At 43.7% G+C, this 21,786-nt stretch overlaps 1 protein-coding gene across 5 annotated transcripts in view; it reads left to right on the top strand.

Annotated features, from left to right (window-relative positions):
- The window catches only part of PLCB1 (phospholipase C beta 1), a 650,190-nt gene that overhangs the window by 605,282 nt on the left and 23,122 nt on the right, over positions 1 to 21,786 (top strand). Inside the window, exons 32-33 of one of the 5 annotated variants that reach the window (XM_037896162.2) lie at positions 6,167 to 6,214; positions 9,433 to 9,497. The exons of 3 other annotated variants lie outside the window; for them this stretch is intronic. In XM_037896162.2, the coding sequence (XP_037752090.1) occupies positions 6,167 to 6,214; positions 9,433 to 9,471 (87 nt within the window). In that variant the 3' untranslated portion in view covers positions 9,472 to 9,497. The remainder of the gene's footprint in view (positions 1 to 6,166; positions 6,215 to 9,432; positions 9,498 to 21,786) is intronic. One more of the 5 variants, XM_037896163.2, reaches the window with a different exon arrangement.

Below are 21,786 nucleotides of genomic sequence, written 5' to 3'. Positions count from 1 at the left end.
CCAGTCATCTGGTACAGAAGCTGATTTAAGCGATAGGTTACATACCATACTTAGTACTGCAATTTCATATTTGAGTTTCTTCAGAACTCGTGGGTGAATAAATACTAATAAGTCACCAGGACCAAATAGTAATTTCTCAACTTGTTCCAAATCTCCTCCATTGACACCTCAACATGGGACATTTCCTCAGATTAGTCACCTAAAAATAATGGCTCAAGTGCGGGAATCTCCCTCACATCCTCTACAGTGGGAAATGTGCAGAGGCAATAATTAGAGAAGGAAGAAAGTTTATTCAGCAGCAGCTAGTTATTTCAGGTATTACTCCTACATGTCCACACTACCTGCCTATATTCCCTTCTTCCTCAGAGCTCTTTGCTAGAACTCTGAGGTTTAGAGGAAGGAGCTAATATGGTTAGGATGGCATGGCCCTTCTATACATTCTGCTCTGGAAGTTTGGTGAGAACCTTTCTGTGGTCCCAATGGGCTCTGCTGTCCTGGAGGTTCCCAAAGTCCTGCCACGAAGCTGCAGATGCATATCTTATAAGGGTGAATGTGCAGAGACAATACGCTCAAAGCACTGGACAGGGATCTCTCTTAAAGTTCAGACTTTTTTTCAAGTTGCTGTTCCACTGTCTCTTGAGTCTGTTTGCTTAACACAACACTGAAAAGAAAGGGATGGGTGTTTTCTTAAAATACACAGTCAGTTGAAAGTATTTTTGTTGAAACCTGAGACCAAAAGCGTGGGCCAATGAGGGTCAAACTGAGATGCCACCTCTGAATCTGCAGTCCTCTCGTTGGCAACAGAACAGTTTATTATTCTGCTGCAAGCCTGGGAGAAGCTGGAATTGGGGCATCCAGGCAGGGGGAGGTACACATACACACCTGTGTGCCACAGGGTTCCGTCCCAATAAGAAATCAGATCTCCTTTGGACGGTACATAAAACTAAGTGTGTCATTCTTTGATTCTCTAATGCTCAAAAGTGAAATTGGCTGCGTGGAGGTATTCAGTCCACCCATTCCCTTGTTGTGTAGATTTGTTGTTCATACAAACTGTGGAACTAGACTGTAAACATAGAATTATATGCCGCTGGCTGGGTTAATTGAACACCATTTGTGTGGAGTGCTGTAGTTCTTTAGGATTAAATGCTGCTTGGAGCAGGAAATCTGTGATTTTAAATTGACAGGAAATTGTTTATTGTGAATTGATCTGAAGTAGGCGCAGGTGTACTCAATTAGTTCAATATTAGCAGGATTTTCTACTCAGCAAATTGATATTAAGTCAGCATGAGTTTACCAGCGTCCATTCAATGTATTATCTGAATGAGGCGAACTTTGGCTTCAGATGAGAATGCGGCTGAAAATGTGTTGTTAAAAACGAAGAAAATCGCTTCTTGTACAATATATAGACTGGAGAAGGGACTTTCCCATCTGGCACCTTGAAAACCGTCATTTGGCCTATATACTAAATCTGGCAAAATAAAAGTAAATAATGATGATTTGCTGAAAACTCTTTTGCATACAAGTTTTTTCTTCCTTTGTTCATTCAGTTTGTGATTTTGAAACCGTCAAATTTCAATTTTTAATGAAGTTTGAGGAGACTTAACATTTTTCTTGATAAGGCATTATTTGAGAACTGCAAAAAGGCCCTTCCTGGTACAACCTCATTGAGGAGGTGGCATTGGACTAAATCTTCTCACAGAAGAAGCCCCCACTACCCCTCTCCCCCACAAAAGCAGCACCATGTGGTCTGGTGCATTTTGAGCACAAGAAAAGGATCTAGAAAGGCCTGAGTTCTAGCCCCCATCTCTGCAGCATAGTGGCCTTATCAGTGCTTTTTACTTTCAGCTTTTTACAAACCATATTAAGTTTGAGGCAGGTAAATATAGTTCAGCCCATTTTACAGATGGGGCAGTTGTGGCTGATAGAGGTCAGGAGATCTGCTGAAAATCACACAGTATCACAAGCAGGATTGTTAGAATGTCAGACTGCTAAATTTACGCCAAATCCACTAGACCATGGAGACTCCTAGACAAGGTGCATTCTCAGTCCAGTCTGATTCTGATCTCAGTTGCACCGGTGTAAACCTGGAGTCACGTCAGAGATAGCAGTGGAGTCACTCCAGATTTACACAGGTATGACTTAGAACAGGATCTGGGGTAGAAAGAGCAACATTTCTGAACCCCCAATGTTCCAAATCAAAATGCGTGGTTTCATCATAGAGATAGCAGGGGAAATTGGAGATTTGATTTGGAGATCAAAGCATACAGGCCTCAGCTGTGAGTTGCATGCCCAAGCAGGGAAGTAATGGGACATATGGATCGCCTTACATCCCCAAGTAGATTACCCACATCACACTGAGAAGCGGGGGGAGACAACAGCTGCCACTGGGCTGTTACTCCACCTTCCACATACATAGGTGGGGAGAGTCACATTCCTCCCTTTACTGGTAGCCAGCCCAGAGGGGCAAGTAAGTTGTACCAACCAAAGAGCCTGAACAAATTATTTCCCCCATGGAGCAAAGGGGGAATCTGGGAGCTGATTGTGATCCCCGGAGTCACGTTCAGGTTCCTGTCTTGCTCTTGGGGCAGCGCAACTATGCACTGCCCTTGACTTACACTCTAGCCCAGCCGTTCTCAAACTGTGGGTCAGGCCCCCAACGTGGGTCGCCTGAGGGCTTCAGCCCTGGGCAGCGAAGCTCAGGTTACAGGCCTCCTGCCTGGGGCTGAAGCCCTTGGGCTTCAGCTTTGCTCTCCCTGCTTGACACGGTGGGACTCTGGCTTTGGCCAACCTGGGGTGGTGGGGCTCAGGCAGGCTCAGGGCTTCAGTCCCCTCTCCTGGGGTCATGCAGTAATTTTTGTTGTCAGAAGGGGGTTGCGGTGCAATGAAGTTTGAGAACCCCTGCTCTTGCCCACGAAGACCTTTGGGGTGCATTGGCTCTTGTCCAAGTGCAGTTCTAAAGTTACCTTTGTACGACCACAGGAGATTTATTGGGTGTAGAAAACAGAAGCATCTGGTGGGGAGGTGACTTGTCCAACCTCACCCAGCATGCTAATGGCAGGGCTGGGAATTGCACCAAGGTTTTGTAAGTCCCACACCAGTGTCCTAGCCACTAGGCCACAATGGCTCCAAAACTTACTGTTTAGGCAATTTTAAGGTCAAAGAATTCACACAAGTGGTAACTAATATGGGGAACTGACCCTGGGAAATGAGTTAGGGCTTTGGTTAATTTGTTCTTATTGGGAATCAAGTATTAGTCTTTTGTGGATATATTGGTAAATTATTAAATATTATTTTTCTGGGTCATAAACTCTCCCAAGAGTGACCCAATAAATCTCTCTAGACCTGAGGGGCTTTATAGTATCTATACTGGTATTTTTAGCAGTGTAGTATCCTGCTGCCTTGGAGTTCTTCCCCACCACAGTGAAAAACTCCAGAGGTGGGGAAAGGTTCTGGCAGGAGGGCGTCAGCAGGGAAAGCTCTGGCAGCTTCCTGCGGCCGAGCCTTTCCCTACTGCCTCCCTTGTGTCCGAGTCTTTCATAGACATGAGTAGCTATGCACCGCAGTATGGACACAGCCTTCGGTGTGTAGATAATGGATTGATCAGGGATCTTGCCCACAGACTAAATTAAGACATGGAGTGAGGTTATATATTTTATTGGACCAACTTCATTTGGTGGAAGAGACAAGCTTTCAAGCTTCAGAGAGCCCTCTGATTACCTTTCCAGACCTGAAGAAGAACTCTGTCAGGATCAAGAGCTTGTCCTTTTGACAAACAGTAGTTGGCCCAATAAAAGATATTACCTTATCTTCCTTGTGTGTCTCATTGAATTCACAGAAGTTTTATTTCTGAAAAATAAATTACATTCTCTTGCTGTCTGTCTATCTAAAAAATGTCAATAGATAGACAGGCAGACAGATAGATATAGATATAAAAAGTGCTTTGTAGATGTATATATACAAAACAGTTTCTACCTATAAAAATTCAATTCTACTTTAAACAGATTAAGTTATATTGAAAGGATTTAGGAAGGCCTTTTGAAGTTGAGAAATTTATGTACAGACCTTGCCTTTTAACTTATCTGGAATTATTTTACAATAATAGTAACCACAAGTTGATTTTAAAAAATTAGCATGAATAAAATAATCATAGAAGAACCCAGCCTGAAAACCTACCCTTCTTGCCCAGAAATGAAAATAGGAGGAAATATTAGAGGCTAAGTTCCACCTTTGATTAGATTGCGCAGTTTAACTGAAGTCATTGTGGTTGCACCGGTGAAATGAGGACAGAATTGGGCCTTTAGGTCTAATATTGCTTTCTCTTACATTGGTTTTATACTAGTCCTGATTTACACCCACATAAGCAAGATCAGAATCAGACCCATTCTGTTGCTCGTACATTTCTTCTCTGTACTTTTCTTGATCAAAGAAAAATTCCGTGAATTTTTAATGAAAGTAGCTGCTCCAAAGTGGGCAATCAAACAGTTTTGATTCAAACAGACACTATAGTCTAGAGTCACAAAGAAACACAGTTTCTGGGTCTTTTGAAGGCAAAATGGCAGGACCAGAACGAGTAAGATAGGACATGTTGTTATGATCCAGATTCTGCTTGAGCTCCTCCCTATAAAGCCCAATTGAGTTTATTGGAATTGCAAAGCGTTAAAAGTTGAGGGGAAAATTTGGCCCCGGATCTCATCTTTTCTTTTTGTGTTATGTGATTTAACCTTCTGCTTGCAGACATTTGTATAACGAAAGTTATTACTTAAAATATCATTGACACCTCTCTTTTGAAGGTAAACTCTATTGCACATCCAAGGGAAAACTTCAAAGGAATCTATAGGTGCTGGAACTGGGGGTGCTGCCGCACTCCCTGGCTTGAAGTGGTTTCCAGCATATACAGGGTTTACAGTTTGGTACAATGGCTTTCAGCACCTCCACTATAAAAATTATTCCAGCACCTCTTGAAGGAATCGTGAATTAAAAACAATTCTGGGAGAGATTTTCAAAGTTTAGGATTCCCAGTGACCTGTGCTCCTAACTTGCTGGGCCTTTTTGAAAATCTTCTCCTCTTTCTCAAACAAAGAGGTCTTATCACAGACCTAAGCAGCCATGAAACCCTTGTTTTAGGCCAAACGCTAGGGTTGTGTCTGTACAAATGAGTTGCCAGCTGAGAGACTGGGGAAGAAAGTCTGATTTGTCAGGAACTGTGCAAACAGAATCAAATAAGGTGTTATGAGACAATGTTTTTGGTAGCTAGTATTCCCTCTGTATTTTCCATAATGTGATTCATTTTTCTTTGTAATGTTTTCAAGATGCCCATAAAGGATAATCAGGAAAAAAAAAATCCAAATTGACAGAACTGATTTTAAGCTTCAGGCTCCAAGCTTCAGGTTGTTGTTGTGGATTCCAAGTACACAGTGCTCTGGGTGAGATTCGGCTCTCATTTGTGATGATGATGTAAATCTGGAGTAATATCATTTACTCCAGTGGCTGTCCACTGGATTTACAGCTGCGTAACTCAGAAGAGCATCTAACCCCTCATGACAGCTCTGAGACCAGAAATGTAAAATATTCTTTCTGATGGCCTTTGGGACAGTACAGAACAGCCACGCATTGACTATTGTCAGATAAAATGAAACATGTTTATAACCTTCACATTTTAAATGCTTATCGTGCACTGATTGATTTTTGCACTTTCTATAGTAGTAGCGCTTCTCCACATAAATGCTGGGAAAATACAGCACTGCAAATTAATTATGGACAACAGAAAAAATATACTCATTTGACTCTGATCTCCTAAGATCTAGTCCGTCGTTCAGAAGCTTAGTGTCTTCTCTCTGTGATGTTCCCTGAACATTACTGTGACTAATAGCTATTCAGATGCATTTTTATGATTTGGGAAGCAGTACATTCTGTCTGTGTTGCATTAATTATCTGCAGATTTAAAATGTTTCACCAAAAGCCATTTAACATGACTACCGTGCATGCACAAAGGCAACTAAAATCAATTCCTTGCTAGAAGAAAGGAGTTGCTGGTTTTTAAAGACAAGATCCATGTAACTTACAATACGATAAATGTAGTCATAACAAATGAAATCAAAAGAGCTTCAAATTCGGAGTTCATTTTAATTCTTGTGTTTCTTCCTGACTCTCTTTCTTATGCTGCAAGACAATCCTGTTCGCTGACTGGAACTCCATAGCAAGCGAGCACTCTGTGGTAAATATGTGTGTGCAACACATGATTTATAATGTCTGATACACTTGTGCTAATTGGATCAAAAAATAGCAATAGTGGCAAAGCACATACATTATCTATATAAGCTCTGAAAATATTGTAGAATTTGAATTATGTGCACCTTAATTCAAACTAGGGTGTCATATTTTGTAACTGTATATCACAGAGAAATTCAGGCTGTCAGTTAGCTACAGCTGCTATACAGATATCTCTGTTACATTTGATTGACTGCGTTTTGGGTACTTGCTAATGATGAAGGTGAAAATCCCAAGTATGGTAGAGGAGAATTGTTTTATTGTCACTTTTGGATGTTGCTTTTATGAAGTGATTAGCCATTTTGAACCTGATTTTCAGCTTCCAGCTAGGTGGTATTTGCATGTTCGCAAATGTGCACGCACTTTGCACACGCCCTTCACCGTGTGCACACCCAGATCCCCGCCTGTGAACAAAAAAGGCTACAGGAATACCTATCTAGCCCTGTGAGTATGTAAAATTGGGATCGCTTGCATGCAAAGCAAACGCCTTTTCACAAACGCAAATGTGCACTTACCCAGGAGGTAGGCTAAAAATAAGATCCTTGAAGTAAGGATCAGGAGGAGCATTACACAAAGTAAATAAGTTAGCCCTGGGATGGAAGTTAGTGTGCTCCAAGGTTTGTTTTAACGAAAATTCTAGGGGCCAAATTCAGACCTTATGTAATGGATGCAACTCTCCTGGAAGTAACTAGGCCAAATTCTGCAGTGACAAAATGGTAATGTAACCTAAACCTCACATATAACTGTGGCATAAAACTGGGGCAAGTGCTAAAATAATGCAACTTCAACTGATTTATCTGTCAGCAGGTATGCAAAACCAGTGTAAGTTCCAGGCCAAAAGGGCCAGAAATTAAAGTGCCCCAGGAAAAGTAACAAGGGAATATGCACAATAAAGCAGCCGTCTCATCCCACCTTACATTTCACCTTCGCACTGCTCCATTTTTCCTGCTGTAATCCCCACATTCTGCTCCCTCCGCATAGATGATGGATTTACTTTGCAAACTCCACGCTCACGAGCGCCCGTTTTCTGGCCAACTTATACCCAACATGTAACTTACAACACCATTTATGTCACTGCTAATGTAGTAGTTTTCCAGCCCAAGGTGAAAGAGAGTTCAAGGGGAAAACAGATAAAGTGGTTTCATTCATTCATTGTGACGCAATAAAGGAGGGCTCTGTAAATTCTGTTACATATTAATTTCATTCAAATCCAGCCATATTAAGTTAGTTAATGATGATTTTTTTCTCCACTGTGACTCAATTACAAGACATTTATAAATCCAAATGAATGTAAGATGAGCACACAATGCATAAAATGCATTTTTCTCCCCCTTCGCCATTACCAAGGATTTGACTTGGTAATTATGATCAGTTTACAAAAATGCTTTAAGGGGAAACATTTTATGATCAATTTAAGTATTACTTCGGCTATTAAGTTACATAAACTTTATTAGTGGTTTCATTAGAATAGAAAATGAAAACTCTGACCTTTGTGCTACTCATTTCTTTCTATTTCAGTTTAAAAGTTTATTTTCAATGCTTTCTTAACAAATTTAACAGCTAGGACCAAGCATCGTTGACTTTAATTAATGTGTGCCCAGCTATCATACCGGGGCTGACTTTGACCCAGTGTCACCATATATTTAAAACATACCGTGGTGTCTGTAATAGTTCCCATTCTGAATATATGGAGCACCATGAATGCCGTGGTGTGGTAGACCCCAAGCTTTTAATAGCACCTACTGTGCTGCAAAAATAGCCATAAAGTTTTAACTCCTACAAACAGAACTAGAACTGCAATCCTTATTCATGCAGCTACCATCAACATGTAGCAATCACATCACTCCCCACTGCAATCTCTGCTGGGGTGAAATATCAGCTGTTACCACACAGCAATGCTACACAACAGTATAGGAAAATAGACGAAGAATGCACAGCCAATTGCAAGTGGAAAAGTAATTTTAGTAGGGAAAATGTATTTATATGTAAACTGATGGTGTTCTAATCCAGCTCCAAATAAAAGCTACACCTTAGTCAGCTCCAAAAAGCTACCCTTCCTGAAGTACAGTTTTATTAACAAAAAGATAACCTTCAAGGTAATTGCCCTATGTGGACCCCTTGGAGTTTTTTGGATGCTTCTAGGCTGGAGTTCTTTCCTTCAGGGCCTCTCTGACTCAGGCCTGTACTCTCTTACAGAAGGCTACCTTTACCCCCTTTACATTTGGGGTGGTGTGTAATGAGCTACTCCTGTCCCAGAGAGTCAGCAATAATTAGTCTGCAGCTCTCTGGAGGGTTCCAATGCCTGCTAGCAGGGTGGGCTAATATTAAAATCCTGCCACTCTTTTAAATTACCCAAATATGAATTTTGACACTGGGAATCAAATGCAAATTTAGGTGTTTTTGTTTCATTTTGTTTTGTTTTTTTAAGGGCTCTTTGGTGGATCAGAATATTGGTCTTACACTTTATCCTGCAAATGTCACCTCCTCCAGCATCATGCCCAGTAGCTCCCTCTGCTCAGGCATTGGTTTAATACTGACTCAAAAGGAAGTGTTCCATCTGTTGATTCTCTAGCACCACTTTCTGAAGCATTCTGTGTTTTGCTTGAAGATCTCCTATCTAAGAACTGATTAAGGCCAATCCCGCTTAGTTTAAGAAATCTGGCATGATCAGAGGCAGAGGTGATATATCTGTAGTGGCCTTAGATACTCCTTCCAGTAGGAACCGAGGTGGCATGGCTGATTGACATTGTCCTTATGGAAATATACTTTTCTTCCCCTATCGAAAGAATATGTCTCTTTCTTGAGGAAATTTTTTTCGACAATGTGCCTGAGCTCCAGCTGCACCCAAGCTCAGATCTCCCACACAGAAGCATGCTGAAACATTGTCCTTTTTTAATAAAGAGTGACAGGTTATGTTTCATAGATTGGTTTGACTGCCTAATGTGTTCCTACCAACTGGGCAAATTCACTGCCTAATGTGATCCTAGCAACCAGTCAAATATTAATGAGCCAGCACTCAGAAGGGCAGAGTGGTCTTTCTATTGTTCATTATGTGCCTAGATAAAAGAGAGGTTACTTTTTTGTACTGCACAAAATTATGTAATTTTAGTTTAGAGTAATTGCTAATCACCGAAAATTGAAATGATCCTTGGTTTTGTTTTAAAGAGCATAGAAGAACAAGAAGTAGAGGAAAAACAGAAGTAGAAATGGAATATGAGACTATAGTGAAAGTGAGTGAAATGTTCCCCTTCTTATCTAGTAATGCGCATGTTGTTTTCATTTTTCATGTCAAAACGTGAGTCGGTAGGGTCCACAGTTTACTGCCCATTAGTTCACGTGATAACTGAAATCTCTGAAGGTTTTGAATCCTTTTATTATCTGTTGGCTTCGTAACGTATGTTGCCACTGGTGGTTATACTCTTTTTAGACTGGGAAAGCAGTTTGTGGCTTCTTTGCCTCACACTCCACCCCACTGTTTTGTTTGTAATGCTTTTGTCTCACCTCTAATGCAGCGATCAAGAGATGCGTGTAGCGGCATGAATATAAAAGCTTTTCAGGCAGCCATCTCCACTGCCCTTTTGATCATCTGAGCATCTTCTGTTCCATCTCTCAGCCAAGTCAGAGCCAAAATCCCATTCCCTCGAGACCACCCACAGAAGGCCAATGCTCTGTTTCCCATAGACTACTGGAAAGTCCCCTGAAAAAGCAAAGAGAGATTATGGGGAAGGAAAAGAGGGAACTTAAAGTCTCCAGAGAAGGGTATCAAGGACTGGCAGCATCAGAGAGGGGAAGGGACTGTAGGCAAAAAGTGGGGCAGAGTGGGGCACGGGAAACATTAGAGGCGTGAGGGAAGGGGAGAGATTCAAGCATTGTTGATAGGAAAGAAGGAGGAGCAGAAGCTAATAGGGTTGAGAAGAGAGTGCCAAGGCAACAGGTCTTAGGGATGGGAAGGAGAAGAGAGGTAACCAGGGGATGGGAGAGGTAGGGGAAATTGTGGCAAGCAGTGAAAGGGGGAATTAGTGGAGCCACCAGGAGAGATTAAGAGACAAAAGGGGGGGAATTATTCTGGTGGAAATGAAGAAGACTGAGGAAAAGACAGACACACCCACCAGGACAGATGAAAGTAGAGTATAAGAAAATAATTTCTTTCTTTAAATTGTTTTATAGAAGGGTTGATGCCCAAAATGCCCTAGCAGAAGGGATAAGAGTTTGATTGTGTGTCACAGAGCAGTGGGGATATGACTGTGTAGGAGGAAGGACGCTTGGGACAGCTGCTTGAAGATGCGGATGTGCATGGAATCTCAGGTTTTCTTCTGTCTAGGGGATGGAAATAAACTGCTTTGGTTATTAATCAGTCATTTTTGTTTGCTTTGTTCTGATCTTTTACCATTTACCTGATTCTACCTTTCTGAATGTTTTAATATGCGTTGTGTCTTGCTGATGGAATAAGAACAAGTTCTTCTGAAGCACTGTGGCTTTGGGGGGACTAGCAAGGGACTTGGGAGAACTAAGTATTGTAACAGAACATAACTTCCCATTGGAGAGTTCCCATAGTAAAGGATTTCAGATAATCGCTAGGAAGGCACTTACCTTTTTTGCATGCAATAGATATTTTTCAGTGTTTTTCATATTTTTCGGGCCATATGGTGGCAGGGAGCAAGGGGCAACGGCCTTCACAGAGCTGCTACTTCTCCTCCTTCTGTCCAGGTAGAGAGGGAGGAAGACAAGGGCTGAGGAGTGAGTGGAACACACACAAGTGAAGCAATTTGTGCCAGCTGTCAGTCCGCTGCAGGTACTCACCCCAGCCCTCCAAGAGGCCGATTTTGACTCTGAGTCACAATCTGGTTACCAGTGTGCTTCTGGGGAAGCACAAACACATGTTGTTGCCCCTTCCTCCGGGCTTTGGCAAAGCCACAAGTTAGTGCATAATCTTTAAAAATGCAGGGCGTTGCAATTGATGGGTACAGATATTTGGAGGGGGACCCCAGACATCTAATCTTAAAGAAGGAGGTGATTGGGCCACACAAGGTGGTACAGCCGAGACAGAGATCTGTGGTGGGGAAGTGGTCTGACAGTAGTGTACGGAGAAAAGACTTAATTTACTGCAATCTCTATAGCTCTCCTCTGAATTTTTTAACACAAGGTTCCTATGCACCTTGAAAGTAAATATCTCTCTCTTTCTGTAATTCATAATCCTTGCCATCAGTAGCTCAAGATCACATCTTGTTTGGATCTGGAGTTACTCTCCTTTCTACTGTGATGGCTACAACAAAGTCAATAGTGGTTAGGCCTCTTGGTTGCTTTGATCTCTGTTTTCCATGCTGGCCACGATCATTTCATTGCTTCCTTGTGCTCCCCCCATGTGTTGTTTTAGCCACCTGTTTTCTGTAGTCTTACAATTAGATTGTAAAGGCTTTGTGGGAGGGACTTTCTCTTCACAGCTTCATAGATTATAAAGCTAGAAGGGACCAGTTGAGTCATCTGTGTATAACACAGGCCATAGGACTTCCCTGAATTAACTCCTGGTTGAAATAAAGGGTAATATATGTTCTTATAGAGCCTACCATATTGGGACCATCGTCAGGACCTAGTTAGAGATTGATCCAGGCAACAGTCAGTCTGCAAGGTGGCTACATCCCTTTGGGATTTGCCATGATGACAGCAGTTTGGGGCCCTGGCCTCTAGGCTCTACTGTAATAGAAATAATAAATAACGTATATGTTTACTGATGCTTAAAATGTCACCTTAATTTGAGTCACATTGGTTTTCTGATGTGCATGATCTGTCTTCTGACCATGTGGACTCTACCATCTACCATCTATTAGGGTTGTCAGGCGTCTGGTTTTCCCCAGTCGAAAAGGGACCCTGCCAGCTCCGGTCAGCACTGCCAACCGGGCCGATAAAAGTCTGGGCAGCAGCGCAATGGGGGCCTGGGGCTAGGGCAGACTCCCTTTCTGCCCTGGCTCCACGCTGCTCCTGGAAGCGGCCACCAGGGAACCACTACCAATGGGACCTGCAGGGGGTGGTGCCTGCACGCGCGAAGGCAGCATGCACTACGCAGAGCCGCCTGGCCGCCCATGTGCCTAGAGTCTGCAGGAACCTGGCGGCCGCTTCCTTGGAGCCACGGTAAGCACTGCCAGGACCCCGCACCTCCCTGCCCCCCAACCTCCTGGCCCAGCCCGGAGCACCCTCCTGTACCCCAAATCCCTTATCCTCAGCCAAAGCCCTCACCCCAACCACCTGGCCCAGCCCGGCGTCCCCTCCTGAACCCCAAACCCCTCATCCCCAGCCCCACCCCAGAGCCTGCACCTCCAGCCCAGAACCCGTACCCCCCCTGCCCCAGCCCAGTGAAAGTGAGTGAGGGTGGGGAAGAGTGAGCATTGGGGTGCGGGGGTATGGAGTGAGCCGGGGCAGGGCCTTGGAGAAGGGGTGGGGTGGGGGTGTTCGGTTTTCTGTGATTAGAAAATTTGCAACCCTAGTATCTAAACATACTAATGCATGCTTATAATCTCTTATATTAATGTTTTTAGTTGTTGTAAGATCTCTTGCAAAGAGAATAATGAACTTGTAAAATACAATGTGTTTAAAGTAGATATTTCACTCTAAATTGTGCTTAGTTGTCTTCTCTCAGCTTGGCAGAATTAGGCCACAAAACTAGGGCTGGTCCTTGCTTGTCATGAGCTCTCGGTTCAACTATCGATACACAGGAAAGCATTGGACAAGCATTTTCATGAGCAAACTTGTTGCAACAAAAGCAAGTAGAACTGTGAGAGCATAATAAATACCTTGGTACCTGATGATGTGCAGAAGGGAAAGCCCGGGTGACTTACGGGAGACGGCATTATTACATTGGCAACAGTTTGCCAGGATGCTGATAGTTCTTTGTTTTTATGCAAATGTCATGAGGATATTGATTTCTGCTTCTCGGAGATGTACTCTCTTCTTTCCTGAAAAGCTGAAGGGCTAGACTAGCGCTCAGTTTCTTTGAAATAACTCAACTAACATTCTGAAAGTCAGAAATAATAGTGTTTAAGATTGCTGCCCCCTTTTGACCTGAGCAGCTCGGCAATGTTCAGGCCCTGTGCGATATTCCAGTTGGAAGGAGAAATTGATGGAGTCTGGTATTTTCTTTGATGCAGCCTTTTTTATTGACAAGGAATGTACAAAACCCAGTGTTTTCTGAGTGCAGAAGGAACCAAGTAGCATAAAACAACTACTTTTGCTTACAGCACAAAAGGCACTCTTTTCAGCTTGCACCCCTGACCCAAAAACCTCTTCCCAGGGTTTTTCCATGGTCAGCCACCATTCTTTCAAGTAGCAGCTCCTTACGTGGTCTCTCTCTCTCTCTCTCTCTCTCTCTCTCAGTCCTTTTTGTCTGTAGGCAGTTACTTTTTGTTCTGGCTTCCCACACACAAACACGTGCCCAAAACAATGTTCAGCAAAAGCTCCTGGGCAGGGCCACAGACTTCTATTGTCTTAGTTGGGCCTTATGCTTACAGTCTTGTTAATTGAAGGGTTGGCTCACACCCATCAATCTCAGTCCATAAAAATGTTTCACCCAGATCATAACAACACCCCCCACATACACACACCTCAGCTTCACCTGTTGTCCCAGTGAAGCTTAAAACGGAGACACTCACCAGCCCCATCCCAAACAGAAATTTTTTTAAAACATTCAGAATGATACAAGGTTAACTATTTACATATGTACGGTGTCTTTCTGTCAAGATGTTTTCACATCACCAACCCAAAGGAATTTTATTTCCTCCCAAATCTCTTTTCTCTCCCTGGGTTTCATGTCAAGCAGACCCTAAAGACTGCCTATTGTTTATGTGGAATTTGCTGGCTGAGGCAGACCACACCCTTGAGGAGAATTCACTCTCTAACAACTTTTCCAGTCTCGACTTCCACAGCTACATTCTCAGATTCAGAGGGCAGCAAAACTGAAATTCTGTCCTCCAGTATCTTCTCAGAGGGTTCTTATGGATAATGTTGGGTTGAGTCCTGTGACCCAACAATACAGTGTATACCATTTCATTGATTTGGGTCAGTACTCAATAGGGTTCCCTCCCAAAGTTTATCCAGTTTAGGCCTCCAACCCTTCTTTCTTCTAGGATTGTGGAACCAGACCAGGTTCCTCCTTTTAAAGGTTTCCCCAGATGACCTTACATCACACAGCTTTTTCATTTTGACAGAGGCAATCCTCAGATATTCCCTAGCCAAAGGTGTGATTTTTTTCAGTTTTGGAATGTAGGGTAGTTCCCATGGTTCAAATCCCTTTGTTCCTCTCCAGGAACTCCATACAACAGGTTTCCTGGGTCCTTAGCTCATGTCCAAACATGAGGAATGCTAGGGTACACTTCTTACTCTCATTAACTGCTGTTCTATAAACCATCAAAAGAAATGGGATATGCTGGTGCTAGTTCTTTGATGCTGTTCGGCAAGGTAGCCAGCTGAACCCCCAGAGTCCTGTTGAACCTAGCCACCGTCCCATCAGATTGGGGGTGTGCTGAGATGGTGCAAATTTTGTGGATCCTAGAATCTCACAAACCTGGTGAAACACATTGGATTCAGAGATTCTCTCTTAATCCATAACTTGCCTGAGCCCCAAAATCTGGTGAAAAATTCATTCACTCGTCTGCTACTGTCACAACCTCTTGGTTTCTTATTAGATAAGCCTCAGGCCATTTTGTGAAGCAGTCCATAGCTGTCAGCAAGTATTGATTGCCAGCCGCTGTCTCAGTCAAGGGCCTAAGAACATCAGTGGCAATGCAGTCCTTTGGCACCCCCACAAGATGCTTCTGCAAAGGGGCTTTCCCAGTTTTAGGGGGGCCCTCCTTTGCAATGCAGGCATCACATTTCCTGCACCAATTTCTGCACCCTGCCTGCATGTTACCCATAGAAATTCTCCCTGACCTTGGCTAAGTTTTTTGCAACCCCCTAGTGTCCAGCAGTTTTAAGATCATGACATCACCTCAGACCCTCCTATTTCATTGCATCTGGTACAAACAGCTGCTACCTGTGTCCATCACTTGCTGCTTTTTCTCATCTCCTATACAATATTTCATCTTTAAGCCTTTAGCTTTCCTACTGTGACCAGACAACTTTTACTGTGGCATTGTTACATTGCATTCCAGGGTGGGTGCATTTTCCAGTTGATTTTCCAGTCACACACTATCCTGATATCAGGGTCTCTCTTTGAGAAGTTTTTAGTTGCTCTGGGACACATACTTTGGCCCCAGCCCGGTTGCTCTAATGGATGAAATAGGAACATGGGCCCTTCTGCGAATTAGAGGAAGAGCGGCACACTCATCTTTTTGAGCGACTAGTTCCTTGCTCTCCTGCTTGGGGCAGCATTGGTAATTAGCCTCCCAACAAGACTGTCTGGATAAGGCAGCAGCATTATCACGCTCATGGCCAGGCCTGTGTGTGGCTGTGAAATCATAGCACTGCAGTTTCTCCAGCCACCTGACAAGCTATCCCTCAGGACTTGTGACTCTAAAGAGCCACTGCAGGGAAGCCTGCTCTGTCCTGACCATAAACTTCCTCCCATGCAAATAGTGCGGAAAATGTTCTGTGGATTTAACCACGGCTAAGAGTTCCTTTCAGGTGGTGCAATAATTTCTTAGGAGAATTTAGACTTCTGTTGTAACAAGCTGTCACTCTCTTAAGTCCCTTGTGTTCTTGTGTCCGTACTGGCCCCAGACCATAAGCACCAGCATCCATGTTCAATACAAAACGGGTTTTGAAACATGGATAGTCCAAGACAGGAGCAGGAACAATGGCACTTTTCAGCTCTCCGAATGCTACATCACTCCCTGTTGACCATTGAAATGGCTCCCTTTCTCACCCAACATCTGCAGTGGTTTCGCAATATAGGCAAACCCACCACTGAACCATCTATCATAGGAGCAGCGCCCTATAAAATGGCACATCTGTGAGTGTCTGGCACATTGGCCAGCTCTATACAGCTTCAGTTTCCTTTTTTGTCAATGGAAATTCCCTGCTTGCTGATTTTGTTGTACCCAAGGTAGAGGACTTCTTTTTGGAACAACTCTCATTTCCTTGGGCTCAGTTTCAAATTGGCCACCTTCAGGTTGTTGCAGACCATTGGTAAATGTTTTAGTTCCTGCTCAAATGTTTTCGCAAGCACCAGGATATCCCCTAGGTATAACAGACAGGCTGAGAGAGGCATGCTTGTAATACCCTCTCCATTAGCCTCTCAGTTGCGGCTGGTGCATTGCATAAGCCAAAAGCCATCACTTTAAATTGTCACAAGCTCCGTTCTGCTGTGAAAGCAGTTTTTTTCCTCTGGATCCACTTCCAATATCCACTTTTAAATGTCAGTGTGGAAAACCAGACTGAACCTGCTACAGCATCCAGGGTATCGTCCATTCATGATAATACATAAGAATCCTTGAAAGTGACTTCAGATATTTTTCTGTAGTCCACACAGAAACTGGGGCTGCCATCCTTTTTCATAACCAGAACTATGAGTGAGGCTTATGGGTGAGGCCCAAGCAGGCTTGATTATGCCTTCCTGATCCATTTCCTTGATGCCCTGTAGTGCACCTTCCCTTTTTGCTACAGGTAGGTGAGGTGGCTTTTTAATGGGTCTGTTCCCCCCAGTATCACCCTTGGGCCGGACCAGTGCAATACAACATATATCTTTGTTAGATCGGGAGAACAACTCCTGATTCCTTACCGGAAAGCACTGTAGACTGTTCTGCTAGTCCTCATTTAAGTGTGCTGTACTGAGCTGGGACAAATCCAATAGAAACTCTTGGAGTTCACCTTTATTCGTTTGTAATTGTCTTCTCTACCAGTGTTTACCAGATCTCTCACGTATGGCAACTGCATCCCTTTGTTTACAATTTCCTGTTTGTCAGAACCCTGCCACAAACAAGTGGGGCTCAGTTCTTGTTTCAGATCCACAAGAGTTTTACCGGCTAAGATTGCCCCAAGACCCTGGGTCTCAAAACAGATTTCAAAACTCCGCATCTTGCCCTTGCTGAAAAGCTACATGGCATGTAGCTGTTATAATGGTTCCTACCCCATCGGAGCAGAACAATTAGTTCACTGCAAACCAGTTGCCTATAAACGATTTGTCTCATGTGGGCCATATCTATATAAGGAATTTCCACAGACTGAATTTGTAAGATACCTTGCCTGGCATTGATTGCACAATTAGCCACAATGAAATCCAACTAATCATTAGCTCATCCACTGTTTCTGCCACCCAGATTTCTTGTTCCAATTTCAGAGGTCCAATCTTCAAACCCAGTTTTCCCAGTTTTTGAACTGGTTCCCTGATCCCATTAGAGACCAATTAGGTGGTTCAGTTTGGGATTTCTAGCCTCTTTAGTGTCTGGTCTAATAACTGTTATGTTTGAGCCTGTGTCAATTACCCCTATATACATCACAGATCCTATTACAAACTCAATAGTCCAACTTACTTTACTGTTGTTTAATGGCCCCACATCTAAACAAAAATTCTGGGACTGATCCTTGTACTTCCAAGCTTTGCCCCTTCAGATTGGTGTTCCCCCCTTTCCCAAAGTGGGAGAGAAGCTTTCACGAGACCCTTGTGACAGCCATAAATTTATAAGAATCCTTCTTTTTGTGGCCAATTTTGTCACAGTACCAGCATTTAACTGAACTCTTTCTGAACACAAAAGTAATCAAATTTCAGGAAACAGCTTTTTTCGCTCTCAGCGCCAAGAGCATTCTTTTCAGCCTGCACCCTGACCCAGAAATCTCTCTCCAGGTTTCTTCCACGGACAGCCCCTGTGCTTTCCGCTGCCCCTTTAGACTGTCTCTCTCTGTGTTTTCAGGGCTGTCCTGAACACGAACCAAATCCTGATCTGTATCTCCTAATTTGGGCCATGTTATGGGGGTGGAAAGGGTGAAGGCTATTCAGTCCAAATAGTTACCCCAGTTGTGGAGAGCAAATCAAATCCCAAGGGGGAAACCCCTGTGTCATCGTGGAGTTGCTCAGATAAACCTATCCCGTCCCCTGGAGGTGAAGTCTGTGACTCCCTCTTGCCTCGCTCACCCCACTACATGGCAGTGAGGGCACCAAGGAATGAGGTTGGGGGAAACTATGCCTGAAAGGACCATGAGGTGAGATCTACCCAACTGAGTAAAAGTTGGGAGACAGAATGCACCAAGTAGTGCACATCCAATAGGCCGCTCCAAAATGCAATGAATGGGCCCATCGGCCCAAGGATCTCCCCTTCTCCAGAGCCAATAGGACAGGTGTTTGGGGAGAGCGGTGGAAGAATGAGAGCACAGCCCCTCCAATGCCCATCAAGTCCTCTGCAACCAAAGGGTAAGGGTCATTTTGAGCCCCCAAGCTCACCCTCGCCCCAATAGATGCTCTGCAAGATGGAAAGAGGGCAAGCTTTACAGATGTAGGGAGAGGAGAGGCCATCACATGGCCCTTACTCCCACATGAGATACCATCAGATTTTGCTTCAACAGAATTCATGGCCAAAGTGTATGCCCACTCGTAACAGATGCACATAACTCTCATTAGCATTGATGGTAGTTAGGCATGCAGCAATCTAGCTGAATTCATCGGATCTAGTTGCATAACTTCATGCAGCGATTCACTGACTTAACTACCTACTGTATTCTGCTTCACAGAGGTGTAGGGGGAATTTTCTTTCCTCTGGTTAATGACATTGTGATTGACAGATGCCAGCAGTAAGAGGGGTAATTTGATGATTTTAAGAAAGAATAGGAGGAGATACAGTCACAAGTCTGTACTGTACACGGGGCTTCATAAGAGAGGCTGAAGCGAGCCCCTATCGAGAGCCTGGCTACTAGCAGCTAGTGAGTACTGCCATAATTTACTCGTACCAGAAGCCTTGATTCAGGAAAGCTTTTACATACATGCGTAAATCAATCCCTGTTCAGGACAGCATTGAAGCCCATATTTAACATTAAGCACATTCTAAAGTCCTTCAGTGGGCTTTGACCATAAGTTTGAGCGCTGTTCTGCATCAGGATGCTTTCCTGAGTCAGCGCCGCAGGCTAAAATTTGCAGGTGCTGTTGTGTGGATCTGGAATTCTGCCTGGCATAGTGTCAGCTTCTATATCTAGTGACAGCATGGCTTATGGGAATAATATTGCACTTCACAGATCACATTCTGACATCTTTATTTTCATGCAGTAGGTGTTAAAAACACATAAATAAAATACATACCATGAAATATGTAGGAGGGATTATTTCCGCAAATAGTTGATACTGAACTTCAGTGTTTCAGAAGTGATTAGTAAAGATTAAAACTTACAGTAGTTACTATTCAGTAGGTACATTACGGTAGAATCCAGAGGCACCGATCAGAATGAGCGTTCCATTCTAAAGTTGTACAAACCCTTACAAGGATATGGTCGGTAATCTAGAGAATTCACAATCTAAGGTACCTGCTTTTAAAACACTCGTTTCTGTGTAAATGCTACAAAGGCAAAATTTTCCGTGCAGGGTTTAAGACTTTAGAGTCAGTACTCCTGTTAGAACTAATGACATTTATGGGAATTAAACTCCTCCACCGTTCTTTTAGTAATGTGCCTTTTATTGCATATAGTGGGTACTGCTGCAGAAAAGGCCATTAAAACACATTAGAGGTATCAGTGTAGAATGTCAAATGGAGCTGAGGGGTATAGAAGATTCTGAGAATTATAACTCACCGTCAGTCACTTTCTCAATACAAAACGTCCTCAGCAGCACAATGGGATCAAATTCTCTGGCAACAACCGCTAAATTCTGCTTCATTGTTAACTTACCCTATCGCCCTAGAATACCATTTATTCCTACCCCCACCCCCACTGAACAAACCGTGGCACATGCTTGAAAATACTCATTGGTGAAAAAATCATCCACGGTTATTTTTGACTGTGATTTTATTTTAAAGATGGGTTTTGTTTGCTGTGTTCTCCGACCCAGCGCCACTCCCTAGGCCTTGGCTTCTGCGGTGTTGTCCAGATGGCCTGGCTGACTACCTCTTTGCTTTCATGTATGCCAGAGAAGTGTGATCCTGGTAGCCAACTTCAGCAGCTTATCTCCCTGGCTTACCAGACCCAGCTCACAAGTCTACACTTCTGGCTCCCACACTCCCTGCCTGCAAGCTGGACTCCCATCCTAGCTCCCCAAAGCCTGGCTCCAACAAACAGTGCAGGAAGCCTTGAGAACAAAGCTGGAGAAGACAAGGCAGATCTTGGCAGGGCTGGGGCAGGGAGACAGGCACAAAACGGCAAATTCCGCAGTGTCTTGGGAGAATGCCAATTGGAGTAGCAGAGTCCATGGGAATTGGGGCAATTCACATCTCTTAGAGCTATTGTTTCAGGCTCTCTGCAGATTCAGACAGGCATCACTGCATAGGTTTTCACTTAAAACATCACCTAAGTGTATATCTGCAATAGCATGTGCTAGAAACAGTTTTTAAAAATGAAAGCTCAGATTCTCAAGCACAGTTCTATGGCACAAGATGAATTCTGCATGGCCAGATTACAGGGGGTCCTGATTATAGCATATTCTGCTTTTAAAATAATTGAGAGGAGAGCAGTTTTCTCCTGTGTCCCCTTCCAGCCTTCCTAATTATTCAACTTGGGCTAGTTTCTCTTCTTTTTATAATATTTTAATGTTTCCAATTCCCCTTCTCTGTAAGCAGTCAGATCCTGATGACTGATGCTGCAATCCATGGGGTGTGACATTACAAGTTGCTAGCCTGAAACCAGCTGTGGTGTCACAGATGCTAGAATGTGGCTTCAGTACATGAACAGAGCAGAAGGCTGGCTCTGAAGGAGAACTTCAGCTGTCTTAAGGCCTCTTTTACAAAGAGATCAAGGCAGTTTAACAGCTTCTCAGTGAGCCAAAACAGCAGGCAGATAAAAATTAAGAACTGTGAATTCCCCATGTGTGTAGACAACGTGTCTCTCCAATAAACCCATCTCCGTTAGCTAACAGAAAAGCAAGAGCACTGACTGAACTATTTAAAGCTCCCCCATCCACATTTACCTTACATATCTATTATTTCTGAGGGCATTTTGCACCAAAAAATTAAAAATTCTGCACCCAATATTTTAAAATTCTGTGAGTTTCATTTATCAATAAATGAATGCAGAGGATCCAGCATGACAGTGGGGAGCACAGGCCACTGGCTGCACGAAGGTGGGAGATCACCCTGCAGCCCCAACCCCACCCCCGGGACCCAGACTCAGCAGTGAGGCTGCACCCAACCCTGACACAGCAGAAGACCCAGAAACACCCTGGGGCCCTGCCCCTCTGCACCAGGTGCACCAGGGATAGGGCAGACATGCTCAACCAGGCAGGATCCAAGTGTGGAGGGGCTCAGTGTGGGGGGATCCAGGTGTTGGGTGAGAGGGTTCCGTGTGGGACAATCTGGGTGCAGGCAGCTCAGTGGAGGGTCTAGGTGTGGGGGGATCTGGATGCGCAGAGGCTTGTTCGGGTCTGGGGTTCAAGGTGCAGGGGCAATGGGATTCTGCAGGGGCTTC

Source organism: Chelonia mydas, chromosome 3 (genome assembly GCF_015237465.2).
Source record: "Chelonia mydas isolate rCheMyd1 chromosome 3, rCheMyd1.pri.v2, whole genome shotgun sequence".
NCBI classification, from domain to species: domain Eukaryota; kingdom Metazoa; phylum Chordata; order Testudines; family Cheloniidae; genus Chelonia; species Chelonia mydas.
The sequence above is the reverse complement of the archived record's forward strand: the minus strand, read 5'-3'. Positions and strand labels throughout refer to the sequence as shown.